This window comes from Sturnus vulgaris, chromosome 22 (genome assembly GCF_052056855.1).
Source record: "Sturnus vulgaris isolate bStuVul1 chromosome 22, bStuVul1.hap1, whole genome shotgun sequence".
In the NCBI taxonomy this organism is placed as follows: Eukaryota; Metazoa; Chordata; class Aves; order Passeriformes; family Sturnidae; genus Sturnus; species Sturnus vulgaris.
The window spans coordinates 1,918,763-1,946,547 of record NC_142264.1 but is presented as its reverse complement, the minus strand read 5'-3'; the positions used below and the strand labels follow the sequence as shown (position 1 = coordinate 1,946,547).

The following is a 27,785-nucleotide window of genomic DNA, read 5'->3' as shown; positions in this document are numbered from 1 at the left end:
TCCGTGTTCAGTCACACCGACCTGCGGTCACTCAGGGGAAAAGACCTTTACCATCAGCAAGTCCAGCTTGGGTTCCTCCCATAGTGGGACACTGCTGAGGATGATGAGTTATCTTCTGGGTGAATGGAATATTGTTTTGAAGAATGGAGTGTTGTTCTCACAATGTCTCTTGGCTGCACTTGTTTATATGATATTTCTACTTACTTTTTCCTGTAGATTTCTACTTGCTTTTTCCTAGAACAGAAAGCAGGCTTTTTATAGACTCTATAGACTTTCTATAGACTCTAGTGCTTCTATACATGAAGTGGGGAAACCTGGTCCAAACAGACCTACAAAAGAAACTCTTTCCCCTGAAATAAATCCAAGACCAGTTTTATCACCACATGCACACTGCAAACTTAGATTGTATTACTTAATCTGGAGATAAACAATTACTTCGTGATAAAGATTCAATACTGATCTGTGTGGCTGATAAAAGAGAGATGAGGTGATCTGCCCCAGAAAGAGACATGAGGTGATGTGCCCCAAGCTTTACAGCAACCCAGAAGCAAGGGTCATCTTTCTTGTTTACAATTTCATGTTAGGGTGTAAAATAAATGCCAATGTGAGTGATGATTCCATCTGTTAGGAAAAGACATTGGAGTTGGGAAGTAGCAGCTCTCAGTTCCTCCTGCATAAAGTCTGACATATTGAGCACGACTGGAGCCTGGGACATAAAAGATGCTGAAGCAAACATCATGCAGCCATTAGGCAATTAGATAGAAGTTCTTTTTCTGTCTCCAAACCAGCTATTGAGGGGAATGCAGAGATGCTCTGATTAGACAGTAACAGAAGACATTTAATTTCCATTTCCATCCAACAATTTCTAAATTCCTTCCTTGAAGAGTCAGCTTTCCAAAACTCTCCATTTTGTGTTCCACTTAACCTCGTGAGTATTGCAGAGAACAAGCTCACTGGACTTCTCTTTCCACGCTCATTAGTTCAGTGTGCTTGGCTCATTTCCTAGGATTTGGTCTAGCACAGCCTCTGACCATCCAGCCATTTGTCTGAAAATCATTTCCCTCTTCACTTCTGCAGTTTTCCTTTCAGTGCCTGAGCAATTAAAATCCCAAGTGATCAAAGCCTTGGTCTTCCAACTGTCCCTTGTTTTTCACAATCATGGCATGAGCTGCTTTGCCTCACTGCATGAGCTGAGCTCAAACAAAGAAGGTATGACAATTGCTCAATTGTTAGGAATTGTGAAGAGTCTTAGCCAAAATATTGACATCATTCTGACTTACACATTAAGAATTAATTTTTACTAGGTCTGTAACTAGAGATTAGCAAATCATTTGGATGTCATTAAAATCAATTTGGTTGTCACAAAAAGATCATTGAGGTCTAAATAACTATTGCTTTTCACTTTCCTATCTTGATTTCTTGATCTTAGCTATTCTGTAGCATTCCTGGATTATTTCCGATTCTCCACGAGGAAAGATTTCACAGGTGTTTATTCTTTTCTGGCTCTAAATTGTCTCTATTATGTATATGCAGCATCTGTTTCATGGCAGAATACAAATTGTTTCTCTGTATATAATTTGTCTTGACTCAGATGTTCCTTGCAGAACTCTGGGTTCCTTTATGTCGACAGTCCTGATTCTCCAGGCATTTTTAGTCCCTTGTGATCGAGGAGTCAGTGAGTCACAGGCTGTGTTTGTATATCCCCACATCCTGGGGTACAGAACAGGCAGCTGATACCTGCTCAGGCCTCCTCACCCCCTAAAGGTCTCCAAATCCCTCCCATTCCCTTTTTTGACAGGAGGGATGCAATGTGTCAGTGAGAAGTTAAGACACTTTTTTCCACAGCCCCTGATCCTGCCCCGTGGACATGACCCAGAGCAGGTGGAGCCCTGCTGACAGGCTGTGCCATGTGCCTGCAGTCACCGAGTAGGTGTTTTTGTGGGGAAGGTGGAAAGAGGGAGGTTTTTTTGTTTTGTCAGCGAGTGGGAGAAGTATTGAAGTTGTAAAGAACATCGGGAGCGTAGGGTGCGAGGGGGGAGAATAGAGGGTTTGCAGCACTGTAATTTCCCCCAGGGCAGGGATCTCAGAACAGTATTTAACAGAGGCTATAGACTGTGCAATACTTAAAACAAATAGATGGAAATGAGTCTTTCTTCTATTAATATGGCCTAGCCCTCAGGAACAGCGCTAAAATGGGTTTGCAAGGCGCAATTACCGCAGAGTCCTGTCAGGCTGCTGTTAATTCCTCCAGGCACAGCTCGGTGTTTTGCTGCCTTCAGCCAGGCATTCATTTGTCCGCCCACAGCCCCGAGCCCCCGGCGGCAGCGGGAGCTCCAGAGGGAGGAAGGGGGAGCTGCCAGGGCCCGGAATAGCAACCCCTGCCTGCCCCAGTGCTCCGGCACCGGCCACGGCAGCCCCAAAATGCACTCAGGCTCCTCTAGGTGTTCACAGCGATTCTTGCCTTGGATTCTGTGAAAAGCATTCTTTTGAAGCAAGGTATGTTTTGATGCCTTAGCCAGATAGTGGAGGAAAGAGTTTGAATTGTGGGTTCAAGGTAAATTGATCCTGAAAACTAGATTTGAAGAAATATTTCAGGATTGTTGTAACAGCAATATGAATTTACCTTTTGGAGGCACAGTTTGGTTTAGAGTTGCACTTTGATATAGTTTTCTGGTTTTTTGTGGACCTGTCTTCAGAGAAAATGAAATGTTTTTTCCTCAGCCAGGTGGTGGAGTCTTCTTCCTCAGCCCTGGTACTGTATAATTTATCCGAGAAGTTCAAAGCACGTAAAGCTGGGAGGTTTCAGCTCCTTTCCTGTGAGATCAGATACATTTCAATGTCACTATCGCAGAAGACTGAGGCACAGGGAGCAGTTGTGAATTACGAGAGGTGTCCAGGAGGTTGTGTTAGACCCAAGGAGCAGAGTGAAGGTGACCTGACTTGCAGTGCTGTGATCTGGCTGTCAGCTGATCCGGGCTCTGTGGAGAGACCCTGGTGTCATTTTACCATCCGAGTCCAGCCAAGCTGGGGCTCGTCCTTCAGCTCCTTCGCAGGAGCTTTTCCAACGCCAGCCCAGCAGCATCCCCGGCTTGGCAGAGCAGGGAAATGCAGGACAGTGTCCCCAGCCAAACGCTGCCGCTGCAGCGAGTTCCGAGTGCCCGGCGCAGAGTCCCGGAGCTGCCTCCCAGCCAGGCACGGGCTGGGCTATTCATTCTGCAAACAGCCTCCTTCCTCTGCATGCCAGCCCGAGGGACACGGGGAATGGCAGAGTTTATTATAAACTGAGTGAAGGAACAGACTATTGCTGGAGGAGATCCAGGGTTATAAAAGATTGGAGCGGGGGGGGGGGGAGGAGGAGGAGGGAACAGGACATAATTTGTGTTTGTGCGTGAGGGGGTGCAGACTGGTGGCTTCGGCGAGGCTTTCCCCAAACCCTCACGACCTCTGCCTGCTTTTGGTGGGATTTTGTGCAGCGCATCCCGTGCTGTGTCAAAGCCCACTTACTTTTTATTGTATCAATCATCCTCTTTATGCAGCACCACGACTCGGAGAACGCTTGCAGGTCCTGTTCTGAATGAGCTGCGCTCGCTGCCAGCTCAGCCTAGTTACTGCTGTAACTTAGTCTGGGGGATGGGAGAAAAAGGTTGCTGCTACTTTAAATATAATGCATTAAGAGGATGCTGGAAAAAGGCCTGCATGCTGTAATACCCAGCCATCGAGTTGGAAAAGGAGCCAGATGTAATACAAAAGAAGAAACACAGCCTCTTATGGATGCTGCACTAATTCATAAATCAGGTGAATCAGCTTAGGCAACTGCTGTGTTTTTATGCCTCTGCTGCATGGAGAACTGCATGTTGGATGCTTTTATTTGAAGTAATGGAAGCAGATAATCCTTTGGACCAGGACAACTCCAATGGTAAGAAGTAGAAAACATAGAAGAGAGAGGGAAAAAAAAAGGATAATGAGAGTGTCTGAGTTACCCATCCTGCTAAAGGCACAGGGGTAGGCATGTGTTTGTACTGTCTTCTGCATGGATAAGTGGAAATGAATGTGGGAATGTGCCTCACAGGAGCTTAGGAATCCCTCTGTTTCCAGGGTCTGGAGACAAACACGTCCTGACTGATACACTGAGGTATTTATTGTGCTGGAAGGAGCAGGAAGCAGGCAGAATTAACCTGTCTCCTGAGCAGTCTGTGCAGGGGGAAGAGGGACCTGTGCATTCCACCTTATTCTGTCTGGGGGGGCTGAGAAGAGATTGGAACTTTGTGCTGTATGTGCTGTCAGATGTAGCATTTGGGAACTGATTCTTTATCTGCACAAAGCTTTCCTACAGGCAGATGCATGAGTAATTTACTTAGGAGGATATATTTAGCCAAGGACCACATAAATTCACCCTGGAATTAAAGTCCATGGTTAAAAATGCAACTATTCCATGGATTTATGGTATTCCACATGCTGATGTTCTGCTATCCAGCCTATTAGAAAGCACACAAAAAAGCATAAATTGAGGGAAAAGTTGTTTGCAAGTCTCATTTCTCTGTTAGTGGAGAGAATTGGCTGCATTGAGGACAACAAAGTATTCATGTTTATGAAAACAATTTCAGATGGTGATTTTTGGAATAAATTGATTCTCAACTGTTTAATATGCATTTGGTATATTCTGACTACAGCTTGAAATCCACTAAATATTCCACTTCCTACATAAATATTGTCCAGGAAGTAGTTATGGATTTCCCACAGCATATTCTCTGCTGATAAACAGAGCTTCAAGTCTGACACAACTGCAGTGTTAAAATCACAGAGACCTAAAACTGTGTGGAAAGAATGTGGTTAAGGGAATGAAGTAACATTTAAACTATGTGAACAGTTGACTGGGCACATATAAGTGAGCAGCACTGCTTTACTTGGGGCTCTGTGCCCTGCTGAAATCGAATTTAAGACAGATTTCAGTGGTGTTTCAAATGATGATATTTGCATTAAAATATTAAGAGGGGAGTCTCACACTTGTTATTTCTCTTTTCTATTCTATTTCATATGTAGTTATATTAATTCCTCTCTAGAAGAACAGCATCTACCTCTCATGTCTCATACCTCCTCTTAGACCACTGAGACACAGAATTAAATCTCATTTTCTTTCCAGCAGGAAGTTTTAGGATTTTCAGAGAAGTGTGTGCATGGTTTGAGCTGTTATTAACAAATATATAAGCAGCTGTTCTTGCCCATCCCAGTGTTAGAATCGGGCCTTTAGGAGTCACAGAGAGTGTCTGGTTCTGAGGGAAATACAAGTTTAGCTTTATTTTCTCTAGTATGTTGCATTCCTTAATGAATTAGTATGCAGTGTTTAAGATATGTAAGTTCTCATTCTTTTCTTACAGACATCTAAAGTATATTCTGTCACATTGTGTAGAAACTTCATTTTCCTACAAAATATTTGAATAAGTCGGCAAACACTGGGAAGGTTCATAAGCTGGGAAATGAGAGATAAGCAAGCACTGCTGGTACCCAGGATCTGGGAAAAAACTTCCCCTTCCCAACTATATAAATCCCCATCTTCCTTTTACTTTAGTTTAAATGACTTTGATTTAGACTGTCTCATTGTAAACAAATGGGTTGAACCTTTTATTGATCCGAAGGTGAATTCCTTCCCTGTGCTGCTGCTGGAGCTGCAGCACTGCAGGACTCAGGGGCTCAGCTGCAGCTCTCACATCCCAGGCATTGTTGTTTTGCATGAATTCAGTAAACAGAAAGTTCTCAGAAATCAGCCAGCAGAGTTCTGCTCAGGAAGATTTGTCCCTTGAGAACGTTGCCTTGTTGTGGAAGCAGTCCCTGGCTCCCTCGGGTATCCAGCAGCTCTGGGAGCTGGTGTGTTTATCCCAGGGGGCTGCTCATGTGACAAGGCTTAATGCCTGGGGAGTGACCATGACTGGGAACTCCTGTGCTTGCTCTAAAAATGCCTTTTTACCTTCAAGAACGCCAAATCAAATCCCCTTTTCTGCCAACAGAATGAAGTTCAATTTTTGCTCTCCCTGAGAGTCCATGTGGGTTAACCATCCACCTTAAAATTCAGCCTCAGTCCCTTCTGTGTTGCTTAATGCCAGTACAATCAAGAGACAATTAATGACAGAAAAAGCTGTTCTGAAGAATCTGTGACAATAATGTACTTGAGAGTTGCTTTTTTTGCCTCCTGCAGCCCTTCCATTTGCTTACTAACATGCATGAATCCAGCTCACAAGACGTTGGTGGAATATTCAAGACTGGGGAGCTGTGTCTCATTTCTTAGCACAGGGTTTCTTTTTCCTAATCAAATTAAGTTGCCAACTTTTCATGGAGATGCCTCATAGATTTGTTATTGCTTGTAGCTGGAACAGGGAATCACCACTCCTTTATGAGGGGGCCTGAAATGAGATTTAAGCTGTGTTGGTTGCCTTGATGTAACAGCCCCTGCAATAAAAGCATCACCTGTGGGTGCAGTGGTTACTCGATTTTTCTCTGTGATTCTCCAGGGAGCTGCAGTGCTTGACTGCCTTGAACACAGCCTGACAGGCTGCTCTTCATCTGGAGATTTGTGCTGGGAGTTCTGTAACTTTTCTTCTCCTGTGCATGGGAGAAATGCTCACAGACAGCTACAGGTTCTCATGTGAATTTTAAAAATCATTAAAGCAAGCCCCATGTTACTTTCTCCTTCTCCCCCACCCATTATTTTCTTTCCATTCTCTGGAATGCAGGCGTGTAGAGAAAGATTATTGTCATTTTATGGTGGCTCACAGCTCTGACTTTTTGAAGTGCTCTTTTTAATGTACTGGAATGGATTTACTTGATTCTTTTTGCAAAAAAAAAAAAAAAAAATCTTGGAAGAAACTTGCTGAAGAATGTGCTGATTCCGAAACCATAACCCTAAATTACCCATTTTGGAGGGATGACATATCAGAGCTATGGATTTCTCTTTTGTACTATTGCCACTTGCTGCTCCAAGAATAAAAGACAGCTCAGCAGCTTTCTGCAAGCTGCTGAAGATTTATAAGATGTTTTATTTGTGTGCAAACTCTTGAGTACAAAATATCTATGAATTATGTATTCATTGTGTCTTCTAATTGCTCAGATCTCAGTTTGTACAGCTCTTGTCAACACTGGAACCACCTCTGAGTTTATTCTTTTCTGTGTCATGACAATATTTCTTTGTGATTTGGTTGTTAATCCTTCAAGAGCACAAGATTTTTATTAGACTTTTTGAACAACCTTGTAGACCAGATCCCAGCTACTGGTTTTAGTGGAATCATATTCCCTACACAATAGGTGTGAATCACAGATGCAGATTTTGTGCCACAAAGAAATAAAATTAAACCATTGTGCTTTAATAACACAATAATTACAGCATATTTTTTTCAGTCTCTGACGTACACATTGAACCAGGTGAATTACTTGGATGACAGCCAGGCTTGAACTTTGTCTGCTATTGGTAATTGAGATTCTTCAGGCACTGTTCGAGGGCAGTAATGACATCCTGGCCTCAATGACACCTTGGCATGCATTAAAAATCACACCTGGTACACAGGAAAACTGAAGCAAGGGCTGGGAACAGAATTTTTGTAGGTTATATGTGGTAGCAGAGTTGATGGGAAAGCTGCAGGGGAAAGGAGATCAAGGATTCAGCAGATGACTGGATAATGATTTGTAGATGCATTCTGCAATTTCCAGGTTGGAAATTGAGCTGGGGACAAGCATTGCATGCAGTGGATTCCTCTGTGTCCCTGCTGAAATCAGTAGAAGAGGGCAGAGCCAGCCAGTAAATGAGCATCCCACTGGATTCTGGGCTTTTAACAAGGGACAACCATCCAGATGGAATCCTGAAGGAACATTCCACACATGGAATGTAACCATCCATACTTGGAGGTGCTGGAAACGTCACAGTCATCTCTTGGTTCTTTGGAGCTAAAGAAAAGAGATTTTCACAGTCAGGCAAGTTCAAGGCCTCCTTCATATTCCTCCTAAGAGAGAGGAACTTCAGAGCATTGTGAGGGAACCTCCCAGCTCCACACTGAGAGTTTTGTACATCAGCCATAGGAGCAAGGTGAATTCAGCATAACTGGATGGAATGGAAGAGTGCACACACGGGATTTCCTGGGAGAGATATGAGGAGTTCCAAGCATACATTTATTGTATCAGGGTGTTTATAGGTGAGAAGCTTTTCAATCAAAGAGACTCTGGGAGCAGCTGACAGGAACTGGAGGAACCCAAAGTGTCCCTTATTAATGAGATGTGAGCCCCACATTTTGAGCCAGGGGTTTCTGAGCCCTTCAGCCAAGGCTTGTTGGGATGCTGTGGGTGTAACTCAGAACCTTCTCTTCTGGTGCTGCCCAGGGAGATGGATGGGGGCTGATGGCCCCCACCCCTGGCTGACAAACCCACCCTGGAGATGGATGTACAGAATAAAGAGCTGCTTACCCTGAGCCAATGTTCTTTATGTGCCTGATCAGGACATTTGCCCAGGAGGTTCCTCAGGGCATACACGGGGTTGTCCCAGCACTTGGAGCATTCTGGGGATCATGTTTGGATTTAGATGTGCTTCCTCTCTGAGCATCTCCAAGGAACCAGCACATGGAAAAGCTGCAATTGCCAAGCATTCCTCCTGCTGGTGGAGGCTCAGAGGCCCAGCAGATGCCTTGCTCAGTGAGTCAGTTGTCAAAATGATTTTGGCTCCTATGGAGCTTAGTGCAGGATCAGAAAATACCTGCCAAAATGAGGCTTCAGAAAATGTTTGTTTTCCTAGCAGATCTAGATATGCCTCTAGTTTTGTTTTACACCTTTAAACACTTCTCTAGCTGCAGCTGGAGGTTGGTGGGCAGCTGTGGCAGATGTTATAACACGAGCCCTTGTTCTTTGTGCTGGAGCTGCTTGTGTGGGTTTGTTTGCTTAGCGTTGGGTGGGCAGGGCTTGGCTGATGGAGCAAAACGATGCCTCTGGATGTGGGTCCTGCTCAGAATCCTAGGGAGAAACCCTGATACTTGGTGTTTTGAAAATAGCAAAGTAAAATGCAGAGAGTGTTCTCTTATTTGGTTCAGGATGAAGAAAAGAAAAAAAGACAAAATAATAATAGTAAAAGTTAGTCGAGAGTTCACAAATTTTTATTGTCTCTCCGACTGGCCCTGTGTTTGCCGAAGTGCTGTTGGAGCCTTTCTCCTGGCAGGGAGAATATCCCAGAAGAGTTTTTCACAGTCCATGTGTCAGACAGGAATGCAAAGGATCAATTTACAGCCAGAGACAAAGATCTGAAAATGTCCAGAGAGACCTGGGGGAATGTTTCTCACCCCAAATAGTTTCAGTGATTTAAGTGATCCCACTTGCCCTGGGTCCAGCTTTGCCAGGCTCAGCCCTGAGCACAGCAATAAAAGCAGAGCGTGGCTGCAGCAGAGCTGGGGCAGCAGCACCAAGCACAGCAAAACCTCCTCACAATCACTTCTGCTACAGAGCTGGAGAGAATTCCAGCGTGTTGTGAAAGCTCAGGAGGGCACCACGCTATTCCAGGGAGAAGCCGGGTGCTGTGCCTGTTCCCATGAGTAACTGGCTTTGTTCAGCAGATCATCCTTTATTATTGGGTTGCAGCTGTCAGAGAAAACAGGCTTTGAGCTGAGGGGTTGTATTTAGAAGTGCCCTCTGGATGGGGATGGTTTGGAAGCTGCACAGAGCAGTTGGAAGGAGTTTGCAGTTCAGTTTGGCCAGTTTTTGGATAATGGTTCTACTTCCTTAAAGTTGGTAGTTATTTTTATTTCATATGTTCTTAGAGATATTTGTTTTATTGTCATTTAAAGTTCCTGGTAAACTTCAGGCAAAACCAGAGGATATATTAATTTATTTCATGTCGTTTGCAACAGGGTCTGTTAAGTCAGGCCTTAATCTTAGAAAATACATTGATGTATTCAGCAGGAGATGGCATGAGGGGTTTGTCTGAGTTCTCTGGAAGAGTTCACACACAGCTCATCCTTTGTTTTGACTCTTGCAAATGTTTGTTGTTTTTAAGCCTAAAAAAAAAAGAGAGAGAAGGTTTAATTGTTGTGACTTTTAACCCAAGATGAAGCTGATCACGCAAGTTCAAGACACAGAAAAAGTAATCATCGTTTAGGATTTAGGGAAAACAGCAGGTGCATTCAAGTTGAACCCAGTGCTCAGCACACTGAGGGCTGCTGACCCTCCTGCCTGTGCCTCTGCCGAGGAGAGAGGCAGGTTTTATTTTCCCTGCTTATTCATTTTCTGAGTCATTCATCTTGTGCTATAGCTATTGAAAACTGTAACAGAGTCTGGGAAGCACTTGGCTTTTGAGTGCTGCCTCCTGATTGGACTGGGGAATGCTGCTGTTCGGGAATAATGTGTGAATACCATCTGCTCCGAGGAGCCGGGAGCCTCCGTGGATTCTGCTGGAGAGGCACCTTTAGCCAGGAATCCAGGCAAGGGGAGCGCGCCTGCCTTCCCTGCTTCTTCCCCAAACTTTCAGTTGGCACTGGATTTCCTTTCTGTTTTCCTGTGGAACTTTTGTTGTGCTTTGCCCGAGGGCTGAGTTGTTTCTCCTGTGGGTTTTGGGGGTGTTTTTCCTTTATTTTTTTTCCCTGTGTGGGATTTCTTCTGGGGTTCAGCATGCACACCAAGCCGGGAAATAAATCAGGGAGTTTTGCAGCTGTTTATTGCAGCACGAGAGTTAACGTGGAATGTCTGAGTTGCTTTGAGAAACTACTTCCAAAAATTTGACCTGCTCGTAAAAAGGTAAGCAAGGAAAGACTTTGGAATTTCGGGACTGACTTTTCGCTTGCAGGGGGGGTTTGTTTTGTTAGCAATGAATGTGTCTCGTTTGCAATGTTTGCCTTCTAGCAATGCCGGGGATCAAAGACTGGCGTTTGTCTCCGAATTTCTTTAATGAGCAGAGTTGGAACAATGATTGTCTGTTTCTCTTTTGTGTAGAAATTGTTTTACAATAGGTCTTAACCCAAACTTTCTGCAGTGTGAGTATAATTGTAATTCAGAACAGCAGCTCTTTTTCTGGTGTTGTATCTTTATGCAGAGAACTCTCAGGTCTCATTTTCCTGCTTATGGAATCTCTTTCTGTGTTATCTCAGACCAAGCACAGTTAGTCTGTATTTCCACTTGCAGACGACAAGATGTAGTTTGTGAGCCTGTTAAATCCTGCCCACTAATGACCTGCAGAGAGAGCTGGGGCCATTCCTTCACCTCAGGACAGCAGCTGACACCACAGCCTGGGGCCATCGCTCTCTCCCTGTTAGCACATCCTGAGCTCTTGCATGGCACTTTGAAAAAATATGGGTATAAATTCTTTTTCTGCAGGTTTCATTCCCGTCAGACTCTTCCATCTGCACAAGGCAAAGTTAGCAAAGGGAGGGCAAGAAATATTAATGGTTTGTAAAATCCCTTTCCTCCTTCCAGTGAGCCAGATTATTCATTTTACTGAGGTCTGTTCAAGGGGGAAATCTGCAAAAAATAGTTCTAAGACTTTGCTGATGACTCACTGTAATTTATTTTTGACAAATACCTGATTTTTAGCTTCTTTTGTGTTGTTATGTTGATGGTAACTGTGCAGCAAGTGTATGAGTTGTATGTACTGATATGTACTGCAAAGCAAATGTAAGTACCTGTAATTAAGGGAACAGTAGATTTATGTAGCTCGTTCTTGATCTGACCTAAACTTTTCATATTCAATCAACTTCAGATAAGCAAGAGAAGGTCGTGCTCCTACTGAGCTCCCTTACAGCCAGGCCTGTGGAGCAAATGTTCCAGAGCACAGCAAAGAGCTGTTGCATTGACAGGGAGGCATCTTTTCACTTAGTCATTTTCCTGGCCCACTGCCACATCATCAAAAGCAGCTCCTTCAATGAAGAAAAAAACTTGAAAATTGTGGCAAGTCACAGAAGGAATCAGGAGTTGGGCTTTGATGATCCTTGTGGGTTCCTTCCAACTCAGGATATTCCATGGTTCACAAAGGAGTGCCTGGGTCACTCACACCAAGCTGCATTGGCTGGAGGGCACTGTCCCTGCTGGGACATGGGAAATGTGGGTTAAGGTCTCACAGTGCCACGTGTGCCTCTCGTTTTGTGGGTGCTCAAAAACCTTGAAAGGTCTTGAGTGCACCAGCCCAAGTGGGGTTTTCCAGTAATATCACATCTTGGGGACAGAAAAGCTATTTGTCATTCATTGATAATAATAACAATAAATGCTCATTTAGGTCTTTTGTGCTGGAATTATATTGTCAGTCATAGATTTCCCAGCCTGTCATTGGGCCAGACAATAATATATCTAATATAATAATATAATCAGTGGTGATTATAATGAAGAATGAAATCCTGTCCCCTGGACTCCAGAGGATCTCTTCCATTCCAGACCTGGCTCCAAAAGGTTTCTCAGCCCCTGGCAAGGGTGACCAATAGAATATGGGGTGTGGAATCAGAGCTCTGGAGTTCTGTGGGATGTCCATATGCACACTCAGATCAAACACCAGCTGGTTGGAAAAGTGTGTTTATTTTTTGCTTTCCATACTTCCCCCAACAGCAGTTCCTTGCTTTACTGGTCTGACTGTGGTAGATATTTTTGCAAGGCTAGAGTTTCCTGGTTCTAACCCTTCTGCAGAGAGTTCCTCTGGATCCCTCCCAAACCCCTCCACAACATAGCACTGGTCAATATTTCCTTTTCACAGGATCCTGTGTAGCTGCAAAGCACTTTTTGTTTGCCTGGCTGTGGCTGATGTGCTGCTCTGATCATCAGCACTGCAATGCCCCAGTGTTTTTCCCTCTCTAACCCAAATAACTTCATGCCAGCTTAAATGAGCTGCTTTTATCCTCTTCTCGTGAAGGGGAGCTGAGTTAGAAGTGCCTTGTCCAGGGTCACACCCAGGGAGTTTTTCTCATGCTATTGCAGTGGCACAGGATCTCCTGTGCTCCCCATTTGTCCTTTGCCATTCTTCTTGCTCCACAGTCTTCCTCCCTGCCCATTTCCCTTTCTTTGCTCTTCTTCCCAGTTATAAATTGCTGGAGGACATTTGTCATTTTGCTGTGGAGGGCACAATCCACCTGGCATGTCTTTTGGACTCTGGAAAATCTCAGCACAGGTTTTTCAGCAGTCCAGGCTTTTTGTTTCCTTGAAGATGAAGAATTCTCATTTTCACTACAAGAAAGTACTTAATTTTGCTAAAGTGGCCACTCTGGCAATGCAACATGATTGTATATTTACAGCCTAATTTCAGCAATCCACATGGATTCCTTTCCTCTTCTCCTCCACCACAACTCTCTTGTCTGACTTGGTTGCCAGACTTTCTCTGGGAGTTCAGTCTCACTTAATTCACAAAGAATGTGGCTCCTTCTGCCATACTCAGTGCCTGCAGTCTAAATCAGGACATTTCTAGTGAACTTCAGCTTAAGATAAGTCTGACCTACCTAGAATTGAGGTTTCCAGTTTGCAGACATGACCCAGAGTGATGGGGCTCCACCATTACCAGGAAGTTCTCTGCCTGCATCTTGCCTTTTATATAATCTAATAGTCCTTTGCCAAGGAGTAAAATGTAATAGGAGCTATTTTTGTGATCCTGGGAGTATTTCTGCTGGCTCTGAGCTCCCTGGAATAGATGCCGCCTCCTGTTATGATGTCATTGCTCCTGGTGCTCACCAGTAGACTATCAACATTGGAAAATCAAGATAAGAAAATCAAGATAAAAAATTGGTATTTTGCCTCCATGTAGATGAGATGAAGCACAGAAAGCAGTGTTTTAACAGAAGAGAAGCATTGATGGGGAGAGAAGGACTTCAGAAAAACTGGGACAATCCAGTAGCAAGCAGAGGGACCAGAGAATTCCTGGTTCCTGGTTCAGACTGTGTGAAACCATTTTGCAGAGCAGCTGTGAAAGTGAAAACCAGCAAAAGGAGAGTTGATTTAGAATATCCTCATGGAAATTTTGGAAGTCCTTCTTTCTCTCAAGGAATTTCAGCCCACTCTTCTCTTCAGTCACAGGAATCTCTGCCAACACCCTGCCCTGGGGTGGCCTGGCCTGAGATCCCTGACCCAGAATGTGACTGGAGTGACTGGGACAGCGACTCCAATCAGTCTTGGGAATTTAGTTTTGAAAAAATGTAGCCAGAGCATCATGGCAAATTTGTGAGGGGCTTTTGAATGCTCAAACCCTGATTTGCTGCTCCCTTGTTCTGAGATTGTAATTTTTAATTTAGGAGCAGAGAACTGAAGGCAAAAAGTAATGTCAGTTGGGATGAGCCTTGTACTAAACTTCCTTCTGCAGCCCCTGTCTAACAGAGCTGAAATTAAATGGCTTAAGGACAGTGGGGAAGAACTGGACCTCTGGAGTAAAGTCAGGGTTTGGGAATTGGTGTTTTACTTCAGTGTTTTTGGTCAAAAAGGTCCAAAAGGTCTTTTGAGATTGCTGTTGGTTTATGTGCCTTTGGAAAGTGCTGCCTGACTTCTTGATCTCAGGCATTTGAGCCATCTAAGAACAAGTTGGTGAATTTTTTTAAGCTCTCTTTTGAAAATATTGGTGCTTTGTCAGTAAATCAGTTCAGTTCTGGTGCTTACTATCATTTTCCTTGCAAATGGATCCCACATCAAGAAATGTTATTGAATATTTTAAGCTAATTATATATGTACATATTTTGGTGTTGGATAGAGATTAAATATGAATTAAAAACCAACACAGAGAAACATATTCCCCAATGGATTGTAAGAAACTTTCTCCTGCTATAAAAAACTTGTATCCCAATAGATGTAACATGGATATTTTGAAAGCACTGTAATGTCTAAGGGTTAAGGGTCCATCTTTTACAGATGTGTTGTCTGGAGGCCAAGCCAAGGAACAGTGTGTCCTGTCCTTCTGTCTGTCCTGATTTCTAATGACTCAATCCCTGATTTCCCTCCTGTGAATGGGCAGATGTGCACCTTAAGAGAAAAGATACTCATTCCCCTGTTCCTGATTTTCCATGTTTCAGGGAGCATTGAAAACTTCCAACCCTTCCCTCGTTGTTTCTTCTTTTACCACTTGAAAATGTTCTTGGGAGATTTTATCTTGCTCTGTGGATTGCCGGGTGCATTAGCACAGCTTCTGCTTGCCAGGGCTCTCACTAAGTAGAACTGGTTTCAATAAATCATTGTAGCTTGGGAAAGTCTGGAGTTCCAGTCATGGCAGCTCCGAAGAGGGAGGGGGAAACAGGAATACAAGAGCTTTTCCAGCTGGGGAAAGAGCAAAGGTAATTCTCCACAGAGGAGTCTGAACAGAGAGGTCTCTGATGGAAGGCTCTGGGTATCGTTCTTTACAGGCTGGATTAATATTTCATCCACAGAGGTGGAACAAAGTCTTGTTCTGGTGGAAGGTGGAGGAAGTGAGTGATTCAGCTTATTTTGTCAGGCATCTCCCTGCCTGTGACAAGGTGCAGTACAGCATTTTTCTAGCCATGGAGAACGAGTGCTGTGTCTGGAGTGCCAGTCAGAGATCAGGGAGCAATTGCTTGGCCTTTGTCTCAGATCCCTGCAGCTGATCCCTGCCTTGCTTTCTGAGCAGTAAAATTCCCACCCCAGATTTAAATCTCCCCTTGTCAGTGATTCAGGCTCATACACAGCATCTCTATTTCATTCACATCCGAACTGCTGCAGATAACTTGTGCCTGTCAAGGTTTGAAGTAGTGAGCTTCTTATTTTAATAAATCCTTTAGTGTGAAACTGGCTTTACCCCAAGCTTGGAAATCTTTTTTTTTTTTTTTTTAATTGCTACTTGCTCTCATAAGCCATACGAAGCTTTTGATAACAGTCATCAAATTTTACAGCTATCACTATAATCTCAGTGCTGTTAACCATCTGCATCTCTCCTCGTGTTCTATAGAAACTGAAGAGAAAACAAATACATAGTTAATTTTAGCACATCACTCCTCTTAATGGATTTTGTGTCCCAAGTAGAAGCAGTGTTTAATGTGTCTGCAAATAACCACATGGAAATGAGGAAGAATCCACACACAAGGACATTCCTTAATGGTTTAGAGCCCTTAGGGCTGTGGTGCAGGGATCAGGAGTGGTCTGCAAAGGCTTTGAGTCCTACAAAAGTCTGGACACTGAGTTATAACTTCTGTAAGTTGTAAGCTCTGCTTGGGGATCTTAATTCCATGGAATCTGAACTTGAGACACCATCAAGATGTCACCTGTGTCTGTACCTGGTGATGAGCTGAGAGCAGAGCAGGGAAAGGGGAAAAATCTGACCTGAGTAAAGAGAAACGTGGGCACAAGGTGTGGAGAAGCTGTGCTCTGTGAAGCAGGCATGGGTACCAGCCTGGGACACTTCCCTCTGATCCCAGAACGGCCAGAGGCAGCTGGAGAAGAGCAGTGACCCAGCTCACAGGGCAGCCCGTGCCCACAGCCCAGTCCTGGCTTCAGGGAGCCATTTCTCCTGCTCACTGCTCAGCATCCAGCCCTAAGGAAGGGCTGCCACATGTCACACCTCGTACGGGATTTCCTGCACTTCACCTCAGCTCCTGGGATTTGGGTAAAAACCTGCACTATTACCTTTCCTGTGCCCGAGCTGAAAGATGGGAATCACTTCACAGCCTGTGACCTCCCAGGCCGTGCTTTCCCCACTTCCTTGGCTGCTCAGGAGCCACACGAGGTCCTGTGTTGTTGTTGTTGCAGGGAGAAATGCAGCTCTGCAGTCACACACCTCCTGTTCCCTGAGCAGGGAACTCCTGATCCTGGCAGGACCCTCCCTGGGGACTTGAGTCCCTCTGCTCTCACATCCCAGGCTTACAGGAGCAGCCACACATTTCACAAAGCTCGTTCTCCTGCTGCTGACCTTCAAGGATCCAACTGCTCAACAGGGGCAGTCTCACCTGAATAATGCACAGGAATTTGCCATTAATTGAATATACATTAGAAGTAGGTCAAAGTTAAATATGTTTTTTTAAATTACCCCCCCCTCAAAGGACATGAAGAGAAGACTGTATCTCACTGTGTTGTTTAACTTTTTATTGTTATGAAAACCACAAAGGAAAAGGTTTGTTTTTAAGATAATGGTAAAATATAACAGGGGGACTGAGTCAGAGACAGGACTGTCTTGAGAGCAAAATTGCCATTTCATTCAGGCTTCACTGGAGTGGTCAGGATTGGTGTTTAAGATGGCATCTGTGTCCACCAAAACCTTCCAGTATTATATCTAATCATTGTGGAGACACAGAAGGGGTCCCACAATAAAAATGATATATTTTAAATTTCCTGATCATAGTGCTTTAACCTTTATATTACTGACACTCAAGATTCAAATAGAAACACGCACTGAAACTCCGTAATTTTATATATTCCCAATTTTTTTCTTTATAGGAATCTATTTAAAATTACACAAGAAACCTCTCTTCATCTTCTGAATGTTTCACTGATTAGCATAATTTATAGCCAGTTTTGTGAATAAGGTGATTGTACCCAGGTGATTGCAAAAAGGTCTGTGGATCTCAGCTTTATAAATATTATTCTGAATCTAACTTTGTTAAAGTAATTGATGTAACATGAGTGAGTGCTGTGCAGAGCTCTTCAAGTGCAGAGACCACACACTGTGTAATCTCTGGAGCCAATCCTCATCGTGCCTTTGCTTTTCTTAGCAACAAAATTAACTCCATCATTATAAAATTTAGCCAATACTTTACCTCTGCAGTCAGAATCTTCTCACATGAGATTCAGCCCACGCTCTAAATCCTGCCTTCATTATGTGTCACTCTTTGTCTCAGAGAGCTGCAGAAGTGACTTTGCAGTGGCTCAGCAGAAGCAGAGATGTTCTTAAATCAGGAGGTGTTCAGGGGAGCCCTGGGAGGTCCATGAAGCCCCTTCCACACTTTGACAATTAAAAAACCTCCAAGGCCTCTCCTCTGGGGGGTCCATCCCCAGCTGGGTGCCCCGGAGAGGGAAGGAAGAGTTTTGTCTCTGCAGGCAAAGCCACAACTCAAGGTCAGCCAGGAGAGGAGGTGCCCAGGGCTGAGCAGGGACTTTGGCACAAACGGGCTCAGCCCCGTGCTGGGCTACAAAAGGAGCCCTGAGAGGCCGTGCTGGGCTCCTTGTGCAGCTCTTTGGCTGCTCAGGCTCCTTGTGCTGCTTGGCTTGTGTCTCCCGTGCTCTCCTCCTCTCCATGAGCACAGCGCTGCCACAAGGGCTGGACTGGTGCCCAAGAGCTTTTCAATGCTCTGGTTAGGAATTGGTGGGAACCTTGTGTTTGTGTTTCTCTAAAGAAGTTTTATGGCTTTTTTCCTGGTGCTGCTCGTGACAAGGTGGCTTTGAGGGAGGAGGGTGCAGCTCACCCACTGCCAGAGCCCCGTGTCAGCCTGTGGGGGGTGACACAAAGGGGTCAGGAGCTGAAACCCTGGAAACTTGGGGTGATGTTTCATCTTTAAGTAAATTCCTGGAGAACTGCTGAGATGCAAACAGGCACAGCTCTAAACCTGCATGTTCTATAATTATGAGATTCTGGGAGAAGCTGGAATCCTTCTTACAGGAGAGTAGGGAAATAAAGATTCCCAGCTGTTATTAATAACAAGCCAGGGATTTTTCTTGTTCAAGCTGGAGCAGAATTGCCTGGAAGTCCCTGGAGAATTCCAGTCCAGCATTAGACATTTGAAAGATTTGGATCCCGGTCTAAAATATTTCCACTGCTTGAGCGAATTTCCAAAACTGAGCTATTTTTTATCATAATCCAGTCAGAGAAATGAAGTTTGTGGTGCAGTCAGCCATCAGTTTAAGTATTTTGAGAGGAGTATGGTGGCTGGAGAGTCTGCTGTGCAGGCAGGTCCTGAGCATCCACTTGGGAATGGAAGAGTCCTGGAACAAAACCTCGTGTGGGCAGCTGGCTTTGAAAAAATAACTAGCAATGGATTTGAGGTTCCTTTATAGGAGAAAAAAAGAAAGGGAAAAAGAATGCAAAAGCCAGCATGGTTCAGTGTCTGGGCACATTTTCAAGGCCTCTTTTATTTTGAGTAATTAATTCTGTGTTTTATTAGTAATGAAAGCAGGGGCTATTTTGTGCAAGGCTGGAGCAGTTCAGGGTGACTCGGCAGGAAGTTAAACTGATGTAGCATTACTTTTGCAATTTATCACCTGCCTGTAGTGCTTACTCAGGGTATAATACAAGTTTATCATTGTTCAGAGCAATTACATTCTAAATTCACTTAATAATTACCTCTCAAACCAGATAACTTTAAAGAAGTGATTATTTTATAAGTAATTGGGAAAATCTCTAGCGTGACATCTCTTCTTTAAGGCAGCCTAAATGCAAGCTAGCTTTTTGGTGATCTGTTTCAAATTAAGTGATTTCATTGCATAAATGTATGTACTGGAGCTTGAGTGTGGTGTATCCAAATGCTTGCAGCCTTCTTACACATTTGTAATGATTCCAATAATTCCAAACTTAGAGAGGCTTTTTTATTTGGTGGATGAAAAATCCATTCTATTTTGTCTTTGGTTAAGGGAACTTGAAATACTGGATAGTATAAATGTCCACCTTCAAAACTGGCCACAATTATTGGTAGACACGGCAGCTGAACACAGACCAACCACAGACCCTCCAAAGCTTTTCTTTCCTGAATCTTTTTTCTGCTTCTCTGGGTGTGGAAGGGCCTGGGAGCTGCGGGGTCCCTTCAGCAGCCCCAGCTCTAATTGATTATCCCAGCCCAGCTTTGAGGGTCCCACAGTCCCTGGGCAGGCCCTGCTGAGTTACTGCACAGCTTTAGGCAGCAGAGTTTTACTGACTGCAGCAAATAAATTTGCTGTGCTTTATGGAGCACGGAGAAGCTTGTTTTCTGAATTTTAATTGTCTCAATAAATTGTGTTAAGATTGTGTTCTATTAGACTGCAGGAAATGAATGTGAGCAGTTTGAACCTGGACCTTATTGGGAAGATGTGCTGCTCACAGGGCTGTTAGAAAAAGAGTTTCCAAATCTGGCTGAGCAATAACGAGGCTGATAAGGATTATAGAGATCTGGAGTGCAGCTTTCCAGGAATCCCCCTTCAGTCTTGGGTTTACCTACAGGGATTCTCTTGTCCCACTGGGGACTAAGTGATGATGATTTTCAGCTTGTGCTTCACAGAGGAGAGGAAATGTTTGCACTGGGGCTCAGCCAGCTCAGGAACAGGGAATGGGAGGGGGACATTCGTGTCAGACTGGAGTTCTGGATATTTAGGGTGAAGGATGAACCTCTGCTCTGGAGACAGGCTGGCAGGGCTGGGGCTCTTCAGCCTGGAGAAAAGGAGATCTTAGAACTCCTTCCAAGGAGCTCCAAGAGAGCTGGAGAAAAACGTTTTGATGCTGTGACTTGAGAGTTTGGTGCTAATGAGTGCAGCAATGAAGATTAGCAGAGTTTAGTCGCAGCCTCCCCTTGTCTCTGCTCTCAGGGGAGGAATATTGGTTCATTTCATTGAGGGATGGTTGTGCCCCTTGGGATCAGAAAGGAGCTGCTCTCATCCTGGCACCAGGACAGCATCCAGATCTTTATTTGCAGGATTAGAATGTTTTCAAAAAGATAGGCCAGGTTGAAAACTCTCCATTGCTGTATCTCCCAACGTTCTGCTGGAGAGCTGGAGTGATTGATGAGCATTTCTCGTTGCAATTACAGATGAGCAGCAGCAACCCACAAATCATGGCACGCTGGGTAGGAGTTCCTGAGCCGCCCTCTGTAGTCTGGCCAGCAAATCATTAAATCAAGCGAGGATGAGCAGGGGGCTGCTGGATGTTCTCGCCTCAGCACAGCAGCTGAGAGCTGAGTAAGCTGCTGCCTGCCTCAGTCAATCCCCACACTGGGAATTGAAACAGTGCAGACATGAAGGCTGGCCGTGGCCACATAAAAGCTGCATTATGGCTGCGATTGAGGGGACTACGCCTAAAGCAGCTCTTTGAATCGCTAATCCTGGGAGCTCCGAGGGAAGAAAGCAGGGAGGCCATGCTCACATGTCTGAAACTTTCCTCCTGACCCTGACTCCAAGTGGGGGACCTGGCCTGCAGTGAAGCCAATCCATGGGGATTTCATGCACAGTGGATGTTGTAATGGGATTTTACAGTACAGATCCTAGCACATATATTTAATATCTGACAATTCAAATAGCTTGGCTGGCAAACACACTGAACGTTGCCAGATTTCTATAAGATCCTGTGGATTCCTGACCTAGATATTCCTTGGAGGAGGGAATTCAAGAGCAGGAGAAAGACATGAACCAAGTATGGTAGACTGGGCTCCTCACTTCTGACCATTTCCCTTATTTCTTTTGAGTAGTAAGTATCTTTTAAAAATGCAAAACTGAGTTTAAAAAAATTATTTAAGACGATCAGCTCAGTCTTAAAGTTGTTCCAAGTTCAGTCTTTCTACAATTTACCTTATGCTTGGGGTACAGAATAATGAAAAATCTAAACAAACAGAGCACTAAGCCTCAATTCTCCATGTAAATCTGTGCACATGTGCTGCAAACAAGATAGCACCCATGGACAGATTTGTTTGTGTTGCCTTGTGAGCCGAATGCTGTGGTTTTGCTTCTTTTAATTATTCAGTCCTGAAAGAATTTACTGTGAAATCCCACTAGGCAGAGATAAAGACTGGAAACCTTGTAATCTACAACTGTACAGGAGGGTCAGTTTATGGCCTGAGTGTGCTGGAGAATTTAGATGTGGAGAGAATTTTTCATAGTGAACTGGCATGAAAACCTGTATTATTTCAGGGCTTTGCAGCATATAAATTGTGTTTACGATGAAGCTAAAGCTTGGAAAAACCAAATTGGTAAATCTAATCCAGATTTGCTATTCTGATCAATTTTTTTCTTCTCAAATGAATTGAGGTTGTCAGATTAATTCAGTCCCAACATGACAAGAGTAAGACAAATTAATTAGCTTAAGCTGCATGAGTTGTGAGGGTTTTGTGTGTGTGTGCTTTGTGTGAGGGTGTGCAGGGCACTGATGTGGGTGACTGCCCATGGCAGGGGAAGGAAGGGTCCTTCAGCTTCACCCCAACACCTCCCTCCCAGCCAGGTGACAGCACTGTCACTGGAAAGTTGGAATTCTCCTGCAGTCTGGAACTGAAGACCACATTCCTAGTGCACTTCCAGTATTAAACTATTCTCCCGAGACTGCTCAAGAGTCACAAGTAATGCTTGAAAAAGAAATTAAAATGTTTAATTGTGGAGAAAAAATGGCCAGGTCAGGTCTCATAAAAACGAGCAGCCAATTTTTAAAAAATGTTGGGTTCCACAGTACCTGGAAGTCTTACATGTCATAACCTTGTTAAGATAATTACAGTAAATGACTTTTCTGCAAGGGAATCCCCTGACATTCTTCCCTGGGAGATTAAATCTCTGCTGCTGTTCTAGACGGATTCTGTTGCTGAGCGAAAGTGTCTCCTACCTCCTTTAAAAATATCAACAACCAAAGAGAAGACAACACTTAATTCCTTTTTACAAAAGGAAAAGAGAGTCATGTCTTGGGAAGAAGGGAAATCAAATAAAAAATTTAATGCTAGAGAAGAAAGGCAAGAAATGCAGTTGCCATGGAAACCAGAGCTAAGTAGAAACTTTCCAGCAAAGAGCAGAAACTAAAAATGAAAAAGCAGAGTGGTGAGGCTTGGCAGATAGCCAGGAGCTTCCTCCACCTCCTCTCCTGTGCTCCTGGTGGGAGGCTCTTCATCATCCTTCCACAGGCTGGAGGTGCTCTGGGCATTTGCAGAGCAGAGCTGGGCCCATGGCTCAGAGCACTTCACAGGGGACAGCAAGTGACAGCATTGCTTGGGATGAGGCAGTTGTACCAAAATCCTCTGTGTGCTCCAGCTGGGACCTCTTCCATGGGAAAGGGGAAAATTCCCTGGGAATGGCCATCATGTCACAGGGGGCTCGAGAGGGAGGGGAAGCTGCTTCATCTGATGGCCACAAATCACCAAGCAAATCCTTGATTCTTCTTGTGTCCAAACCGAGGTCTGCAAGCAATAACTCCTGTTCTTCAATACTTCTCTGATCCCTTTCTCCTAGGGAAAAGATTCCCTAAAATCTGCTTCAAGTACTGCTGTGCCTCTGGCTGGCTGGACACGGTACCTCAGCTCCCACCTGGGAGTCACATTCCTTGTCAGAGTTCTGCCCTGGGCACAGGATGTGTTCCATAGTGCTTGTTGGCTGCATCCCACGTGTTTCTGAAAGCAGAGAAGTATTCCAGACGTTCAGTTTTGTCCAGGGCTCTGGGATCATTTGATACTGGCACGTTTAGCTCAGTTGTATGAAGTAAAGTAATGCAGTCATTGGATTAGCAATTATTAAATCCACATATGCTTTTTAGTATGACATGGAAAAAAGCAGGTTGGGAAAGCTGGGCAGGTTCCCAGGCAGGGCTGTAAAACCTTTGTGATGGCCAGGAAGTGATTTGGGTGAAAGCTTGGGAGCATACCCAGACCTGTGTGCTGTTACAGATGGAAGCAATGAAACCTGGGCTGTTTAGATTTCCTTCAGTCATATTCTTGGAATTAAGCATGGGTTTAAGAGTTTTGCTAATTTGCCCTCAGACTGGTCAGCATCTTATATAATTGACTCCTTTTTAATGAACAAACTAGAACACGCAGTGCAAGTCCAAAAAATACACTTGACCTCTTTGTGTGTGAAATTTGGACAAACTTGCCTGGGATTCAGCAGCACGAGTTAGGAACTGTTCCTCAGTGTGTCACTAGAAATCAAACCTACACATGTTTAACTCTGCTGCATTGCCACTGACTTTACTCCTCAGCTGACTTGTCATGGTCTCACCTGGACTATTCCTCATTTAGTTATTATTTCAAAACACAGGGATTTGTGATTTGTTGGAGTTTTTTAGGTTGGAAGTAATGAAGCTTAGAGTAACAAGCTTCACTAAAAGGGATGTTATTATTTTTTTAATGTTCTTTAGCATTTGGGCGGGGAAAAAAGCGGGGAACATGTTTCCTAAGGTCGGTAGAAAGGGCTATTTAAGAGGAAGCCCGCTCTGTCCCGGGGATGTGGCAGCGATCCCAGGCGGAGCCGGCGCCCTCCCGCCTGCGGGCGGCAGCAGAGCCGTGCGGAGCCGCTGCGGCCACGATCCCGCCTGCTCCGGGACAGGGACACGGACAGGGACAGGGACTGGGACTGGGACTGGGACTGGGACTGGGACTGGGACACAAACAGGGACAGGAACACGGACAGGGACTGGGACAGAGACAGGGACAGGGACTGGGACTGGGACTGGGACTGGGACTGGGACACGGACAGGGACAGGGACTGGGACAGGGACACAAACAGGGACAGGGACTGGGACACAAACAGGGACAGGGACTAGGACTGGGACTGGGACTGGGACAGGGACACAAACAGGGACAGGGACACAAACAGGGACACAAACAGGGACAGGGACAGCCCTGCCTCAGAACAGCCCAGGCCGGAGCTGAAATGAGGGAACGCGAGAGCCAGCGCTGGTCACAGCAGAGTTCGCCCCTGGGGCACTTGCCGGGTGCTGCCTTGAGAAGGAATTCCCTGTGAGCAGCTGGAATTGCAGCAGGGCTGTGTCCAGAACAGAGCAGTTTTCCTTAGACTTTAACGTGCTGACACAGCACTGGCGTTTCTGGCGTTTTCAGCTGGAAAAGCTCCCCCTTTCTGCCTGGTTCCTCTGTGCTCAGTGTGTATAACAAATGTTTTTCCAAGACTACTGACATTGTCTTGGTTTTCTATGGTTTAAATTGAAACAATCTCATTCCTGTTGCAATAGTCAAGGCAGTGATGGACTCTGAGGGCTTGTTTGTGACCTAGGAATGCTCAGAAGAGTCGAACCAAATTGCAGAGAGGGGTACAGTGCATGTGAGCAAAGCACAGCCTGGCCACAGCTGGGAAAAGCTCCACAATACCCTGTATTATGTGGGTTTAGACCCAACCCAGTGTGTTATGGAAGGAAGTTTGTGAGTGACATGACCCAAACAAAAAGAGCACTCCAGTTCCTGCCAAGATGACATTCCAGACTGCTCCTGACTGAAACAAGATGCCTTCCATGTAGGATTGCCACTTACTGTGTGAAGGTAACCATGGGCTACTTCCTGAAATTGCAATGAATAAGCATTTGGGAAATTCCCAATTCCTGATGTCTGTTTTCAGCATTGCAGCTAAGTGTTTTACCATCTCAGGTGTGTCCCTGCTTGCCAGGCTGTCTTGTTTGGAGTAAATCTGGAGGAAATTTGTAGCCCTGCCCTGCAGAGTTCTGTTAGGAGCAAAAGTGCCTTTGTATAATGAGCTAAACAGGATCCTCCAAAACCCCCTCAGGAGCAGGAACCCGCAGTCTCTTGCACTTGCCCTGACACAGGAGGTGTGAGGTTCCTGGGCTCTGTGAACTCTGAAGCAGACAACTCTGACCTTTTCCCAGGCTGATTCCTGCAAAGACAAATACCACACCTGTAAACATTCCCTGCCCTGCTCAGGATCACAGGGAAGTTACATTTTAGCCCTGGCCAGCACGAATCCCCCCATACTGGTGAGCCTGTACTCTCAGGTGATGTAAAACCTCCGAGCCCAGCCTGGCTCCAGGCCTGCCAGGGCTCTTTGTTTTGGATTCACGCTGCCCAAACTGTGGTGATGGTGGGATAATCTGTTCCAAAGGTTGTCAAACCTCAGGGTTTCAAAAACAGCAAGGTATTTGTCAGCTAATGTTCAGACCTGAGAGGTCCTGCTGTCAGAATATTGATCTCAAAATCCTCCAGCATCTCTTCTGTTGGGAGTTGGACTTGAATTTCAGAGTGCAAAATGTGCTCTTCCCAGATTGTTTCCTGATCTCCCCCCTACACCTTCCATTAGCAGTTCTGTGTACATGAGTCTCCCTTGTCATCCTGTCAACCCTCATGGTCTTTAAATAGTCTGCAGGCTCTGGGTGGTGATCACCACATTGTTCCCCCTCCCTCTGCAAGCTGCTCATGGAAAAGAGGACAAGAATTATTCGCTCATAAACTGCTTGTTCATAGTCCAATTTTAAAATCATCTCCTGCTCGTCTCATTTGCCAAGTCCATCAAACCAATATCCTGCCCAGCTCCCTGCCCTGCCCAGCTCTCAGTGAGCAGCTTAGATCCTGAGTTACCTTGGAATTGCAGAGGGATCCTGCCTAGTCCCTGCTGGCAGCAAACCCAGACACAGCAGTGTCACTGCTGAAATGGGCAGCACATTGGGAGATCCATGTTCCTACTAAACTGTTCGGTTGCTGTTTTTTCTCCTCGAGGGGAATTCCATTCATCCCCTTTCAGAAGAGCCTGTTAAACTCAGCCAGTCCCGAACTCCCAACAAACGTCCTTTAATAGTTTCAGATTTCAGCACGGAGGCCTCTGACTGTGTGTTCCTTTAATACGTTCACGACTCCCCTGGGAGAGCTGAGCCAGGAATAACCAACACTTTCTTAAGCTTGAAGGTTGTGTTTCTTTTCCTGCCATATATTCCCTTGCTCATGTCCACAGCTCTCACTTCCTCGTGCTTTGCATTGCCCATTCTCAACTCAGGTGTTCTCAGGTGTCCGAGAGGGGAGTGCTGCATCCTCTGCTTTCGATTTTGCTAGCTGAAGGAGCATAAAGGACTCTTAACATTCTCTGCAGTCGCCTCTCAGCTTGGCATACTGATCATTTCAATAATAAAGTGTTTCCTTTCATTCTCCAACAGTCAGGCCCCTGCCAGAGCCATAATTGTTCACAGATGACTCATTTTGGCTGCATGATCAAAACCAGGGAAAAGTGCTGTTTGCACAGGCTTTGAAACGTACAAGATGGGAAGAGATGTTCACGCTTGATATTTGTACCATATGTGCTTTCTAAATTTTATTATAGAACCTTTACATTTCAAAAGAGATTCTAGTCTTGTCCTGGGTATGATTTAGAAAGGAAAAGATAAGTAGAGTTTTGAGTTAGGCCAAGATTAGCAAAGACTGACTGTGCAGTCTGAGCTGTGAGGCTGCATCCTGCCAGGGCTGGTGGGAGCTGTGCAGTGCACAGGGGCCACTGCTGCCCTGAGATAAATAAATCTGGATCTATATATGGATACCTGTGCATTGTTTAGGGGCTGCACACTCGGCCATGCTTTATATCAGAGTCCCCACTGAACTCCTCATTCTTTACAGAATTTGTGTTGAAATCCTGCACTCGGAGTTCCAGCAGGTGTTGGCATTTTCTTCCCTGATGAAAACCCAAGGAATTTCTGCACAGTGCAGGTGCTGCCCCATCCCCAGTGCTGGGAGGGCTCTGCCCTGCCTGGTGTTCTCTTTTCACAGAGTTCACCTCAGATGTCCCCGTTGGGAGGGTCAGCAGCAAAGTTCTGTTTTAGGGTGGAGGAAAAAAAAAGACATGGGAGGATGATTCCTGCAAGGCCATTCAGCACCAAGCATGAGCTGTGTCAATAAGAAGCTGCTCTTTGTGTCTCCTCCCAAAATTGCTTTGAGGCCACCCAGCTGTCTTAGATAAAACACCAATCAGACAAACTTTGCCTTCTTTGCATCAGTGTGGCATTTGGGCTAATGAATTGTCCCTGCAAGCCAGCTCGTCCAAGGCTGCTGCCACATGGATGTCCCAGGATGTGAAGACAAGCTGCTGTTGGCTGGGCCTCTGCAGGGGCTCAAAGGAAAGAGGTAGACTTGTTAATCCAGGAAAAATGAGTATACTAGGAGAATAAAGGATATCAATTCAATAGGAAGAGAGATTTTTAGTAGCTTTTTCTCTCTGGGAATATAACAGGCATATTAGTGGAATGGGAACATACAGACTACATACATTTGTGAGTGGAAGAGCTGCAT

General features: G+C 44.9%; 1 protein-coding gene and 1 long non-coding RNA gene across 3 annotated transcripts in view; one reads left to right on the top strand and one right to left on the bottom strand.

The window, feature by feature from the left end:
• Nucleotides 1-386: 386 nt before the first annotated feature.
• On the bottom strand, nt 387-3,574 carry LOC148221408 (uncharacterized). The gene is made up of 2 exons (XR_015808083.1): nt 3,505-3,574; nt 387-2,814 (listed from the first exon to the last, which is right to left on the bottom strand). It is a non-coding gene; the product is annotated as an uncharacterized LOC148221408 (long non-coding RNA).
• Nucleotides 3,417-27,785, top strand: part of DAB2IP (DAB2 interacting protein) — a 157,006-nt gene continuing 132,637 nt past the window's right edge. The window contains exon 1 of one of the 2 annotated variants that reach the window (XM_088177547.1): nt 3,417-3,916. In XM_088177547.1, the coding sequence (XP_088033673.1) occupies nt 3,859-3,916 (58 nt within the window). In that variant the 5' untranslated portion in view covers nt 3,417-3,858. Of the gene's footprint in view, nt 3,917-10,339; nt 10,753-27,785 lie in introns of those variants that run through there. The other variant, XM_088177550.1, reaches the window with a different exon arrangement.